At 40.9% G+C, this 4,382-nt stretch overlaps 1 protein-coding gene across 7 annotated transcripts in view; it reads right to left on the bottom strand.

Annotated features, from left to right (window-relative positions):
• Positions 1–722: 722 nt before the first annotated feature.
• Positions 723–4,382, bottom strand: part of LOC104125423 (nucleoside diphosphate kinase) — an 8,364-nt gene continuing 4,704 nt past the window's right edge. For 4 of the 7 annotated variants that reach the window (XM_035893326.1, XM_035893327.1, XM_035893324.1 and 1 more), the window contains 3 exons: positions 3,776–3,908; positions 3,162–3,263; positions 1,882–2,412 (listed from right to left, as the gene is read on the bottom strand). In XM_035893326.1, coding sequence (XP_035749219.1) covers positions 2,158–2,412; positions 3,162–3,263; positions 3,776–3,904 — 486 coding nt within the window. In that variant the 5' untranslated portion in view covers positions 3,905–3,908 and the 3' untranslated portion in view covers positions 1,882–2,157. Of the gene's footprint in view, positions 2,413–2,487; positions 2,632–3,161; positions 3,264–3,775; positions 4,323–4,382 lie in introns of those variants that run through there. The other 3 variants (XM_009637873.2, XM_035893328.1, XM_035893323.1) reach the window with 3 other exon arrangements.

Here is a 4,382-nt window from a genome sequence, read left to right as displayed (position 1 = left end):
GGGACTTAGACTAATTTACAGAACATGCTTTACCTTCCTGAGCTAGTTGTAACCATACACCACCGCTGCAATTCCAGTACTAAAGAAACACCCTTTGCAGTACCGATGCAGTCCCCTCTTGACGGGCCACTTACAATCAGTGACACTGGTTGTGCTCGCTCGGACACCTCGGCGTGCAGAGTACTGCATCCCCTCCCAGAGATGGCCGACCTCCATGTCCTTCGGTCTAAACACATTAGAAATATGAATCGGTAGCTTTCTGACAACCCCCACATCCCCAGATAACCCCAATTTCTCTATTTTGTAGTAAGCAAAACAAGAAAAAGAAACCTCAACTAATCCTTCAAGCAAAAAATGGAACTGGAGATTACTCATCTCGTGCACAGGTTTGTCACTTGTTCCCTTTTCTCTAACAACCTTTAACTTAATTATTTATCTTCTATAGCACTGAATATTTTCAGAAGAGAAGCTAACAACCTCACCTATAGTTTGGTAGTTAGGGAATTTGCTCCCTCTCCTTATACTCATTAACTAGCTCTAAGACAATATAATGAAAATTTCCTTTTATTTCACTTAAGAAACAGCAAATCTTGATTTATTTTGTACCATCTCTTTTTACTTCATGAAGTAGCATAAGCATTGAATTAAATAAACATTGGGGAGTTTAGTATTTGAAACAAGAAAAAAATCTAGGACCTTGAACAACTAATTTCATTAAGCTCTTGCTTTTAATGACTACAATGTTGCAGGTAAATAAATACATAATATTGACCCCAACACACTTCTTGGTCCTCATCCAGTACAGCTGGTGAATATTGTTAAAATTTCTGCAAGAGGCTGATAGTTTTCTCTGATAGGAGCAGACACCTCTACTGGAATACATTTAGCATTATTATGACTCTATTTCTTGACATGATTAAATAAATAAATGAAAATAGTGCTACAGTCACTTCTGAAATACCTTACCCAAGAACAGCTTGCTTCGTAGCTCCAGCTGTTAAGGAAAGCACCCAACTGAGAACACAGCGAAGTTATCAGCTGTTTGGTCAGTAAAGCAAACATCACCCTGTTCTTGCTCCGTGCAATGTCAGAGGACTGCTACAGTAAAGTGGCTGAAGGTAGATCTCCCGCACCCATCCTCACATTAATCTTCTTTTCACATAAAACGGCATTTCAGAAAGCCTGGCCTATTAATCCTTTCTCAAAATGCTAAATAAATCCTGGGGTGGGGGTAGGGGGGGAAGCAAGTTGAAACAGTGTCAGTCTAGAGGAATGTTCTCATTTTAATCAAAGCTATGCTCCCTGTACAGGCACAGCACATTCTGGAGAGAGAAATAAATAAGGTTTTTTCTACAGCTGTTTTGGGCATGGAGATTTGCTTGATAGCAAGTTCAATCCTCAACGTTTGGGCACACCACCAATATATTTACACACCACCAGTTGTCCCCTAACATTTTAATGATGTTAACTTTTGACGCTGAGCCATTTGCGTATTTATTTACCAAATACATTTTACCAATTTTTTTTCTATTTACCAAAATACCCTCTTTGACTACAGACTGTTTCAGGAAAATATCTGCGTTGTACGCTCTGTGTTTTAATCTCTCATCTCTCACCCCCCATAGCAGCTTTTTAAAAGTACAATTCCGTCTATAACTTGACAGTTTTTTAACCAAAACAGCCGCAAATGCTGACTATATTTAATATTCAAAACGGAGCAACCTCACAGATTTCTGGGACATGTTTCTACCAGTTTATATGAAGGGCTCTGAAATAGCTAGAGGCTGGCAGCTGTTTGCAGACAGTAAGGATTTCAGAAGCCATAGGCTCAGTTTTACTCATAGATCCATTCATGAGCACAGCTTCTGTAATCAACCAGTTCTTCAGGAGTGAACCATAAATTGATCTCTGTCTCAGCACTTTCTACAGAATCACTTCCATGAACGATGTTCCTAGGAAAAGAAAAGGTGGATAGAAAAGTAATACAGTCCTCAAACTCAAAGCAAGCTTTGGTTTTTTGAGGTGATCTCCATTACAGAGAGAAGTTGTGAGTTATTGTAAAGTAGTAATGGGCACAGAGTATGCAGTCCCAGCTTTGCTCATCGTTTGTGTCGACGGGGAAGACCACAACTCGACTTCTGTCTTTAGACCATAACCTTACACAGGCACCGGGAACGGCAGCTCCGCGCATAAGATAGAGGAGGATGGAGAACAGCTCCTGCGTATATCATGACATATATCATGATACACCACTGGACATTTAGTGTCTTTAGACGATATCAAGAGTTTCAGAATATACCTGCCGACTTGAACGCAGAGGTCACCGCGAATAGTGCCAGGCTTTGAATCGAATGGATTAGTTTCCCCCAGCATCACTCTTCCAGTCTTAACCACGTTAAGACCTTCCCACACCTTAAAAAAAAAAAAAAAAATCCATTGAGATTATTAAATCTTAGCGGTAGATGAAGTAGCAAGACTTAATCATACCTTCCACAATCACACAATGCTGTCCATCGTGGCACAAATCACCATCCAAGTATTCCTCATAGCAAGACATCTTTTATGTCTGATTTTTCTGTCAGATTCGTGAAGCACCTGTTGGAAGTTCTCTCCTTCTGCACAATTCCTCTCCTCACCAAGGATGAGAACAGTTTTAAATCTCAATATGGTAACCAGCCTTACAAGGCTCTCTGCTCACTGATGATCTAGACCTCCAGCTCAACTATTTTACAAACACACTATCAAGGGAAAAAGGAGAAAAATCCCTTCTAATGAAGTTAGACTAAAAAAGAATTTTAAACTTAGTATAGCTTAGGAGTATAGTAAAAATATTCCACCGTCATTTTTCAGCTTGCTTAATATGTGGCATTTCATAGTGGGCTTTTTGTGCAGGTTCACTGTTTCTCAAGGTCCCAGCTTTGGCTTCCCCTTTAACCCCTGCCCTCTTCCTCAACATACAGACTCAAAGGAGAGAAAGATTATGAATAAAGATTAAAGACAAAGGAGTTAACAGCACGTCTTCCTAATTACAGCTTTGAATCTAGACTTTAAAAAGTCCTTTTGAAAGTTAACTAGAATTCAATAGGTAACACAATCTTATTACATACAGCTAAGACACACAGTGTATTTTTCTTAGCTGAGCTTCATTTTTAAGAACTCACCATGGCTACAACAGGTCCAGAGTGCATATACTGCACCAGACCGTCATAGAACGGCCGGTCCTTCAGGTCAATGTAGTGTTCTCTCAGAAGGTCTTCAGAGGCCTGCATTAAAAACCAACCACCAACCAAAAAAAAGCTTACTGTAAGAACTTAAGAGCATCCTGAAATCACACAGATTAACCACATTAATCCTAAAACTTGCACACACTTGAAAATTCTTGGTAGAATCTTCCTAGGAGTACTTTTGGTTGATAGGAATTTGATCTGTTTGCTTTAGCCACAGCTGACCTTGGAAAAGTATCTTTTGCCGATGCAGACAGCTTATGTGACCTAGCATTTCTTGAAGATATTTATTAGGTATAGGATGCACTTAAAAGAATATTCTCTTCAGACTAAGCACATCAAGTTACTAAAATTAGCGTGCTTAGCATGTCTAAAGCATTTAGCCAGAGCTAGGAATTGGAAGTTTTCCAAAATAGCCAAAATATTCACAGACTTCTCAAAATTTCAGGTTTAATTGTTCTGAAGACTACATCTGTCATTATGGTGTGCTGCTCCATTTCAAGGTTGCAGTTTACGTGAAAAAGGAGACAGACGAATTCAGGAAAGCTTACATGTACTAATTTCATGGCCACCAGTTTGAATCCTTTCTGCTCGAACCGCTTGATGATCTCTCCCACCAGCCCCCGCTGGACGCCGTCGGGCTTGATGGCGATGAAGGTGCGCTCTGAGATAGAAGCCATCGTCCTAACGAGGAAGGGAGAAAAAGTCATTACTGCAGGACCGGCAGGCAAGTGCAATCACTGCGTCGCGTGTAATATCAGCTATTATTATAATTAAATCGGCCACCTCTGAAGGTCATTAACCCATGGTCTGCCCTGATTTGATAAATCAGTGACTGTACACGGGTTTTCACAAGCGCTACAGAAGTCAGTTTAAAACAGTATCAGGGCGCCACATATAGAAACAAGCAATTAGCAAATATTAAAATCGGAAAAGCTTTAGGTGGAACGGAAGGTAACAGATCCATCTGTCACAGACGCATCTTGAAGCGCGGCGTGGGAGGCTGCTGCCCGCACTGTAGGGCAAAGTAGGCTGAATAAATGCACATGCACCATTTTCATCCGTAAACCAATACTACCGGGGGGGGTTGGGGGGATTTTTTGCAACATCGCTTTGCTGCGGATGTGCTCTGCGTGCACCCACGCGAGGGGAGCCCGC

This window comes from Egretta garzetta, unplaced genomic scaffold, assembly GCF_000687185.1.
Source record: "Egretta garzetta isolate BGI_Z169 unplaced genomic scaffold, ASM68718v1 scaffold34, whole genome shotgun sequence".
Lineage (NCBI taxonomy): Eukaryota > Metazoa > Chordata > Aves > Pelecaniformes > Ardeidae > Egretta > Egretta garzetta.
This window is presented reverse-complemented; position numbering and strand designations above follow the sequence as displayed.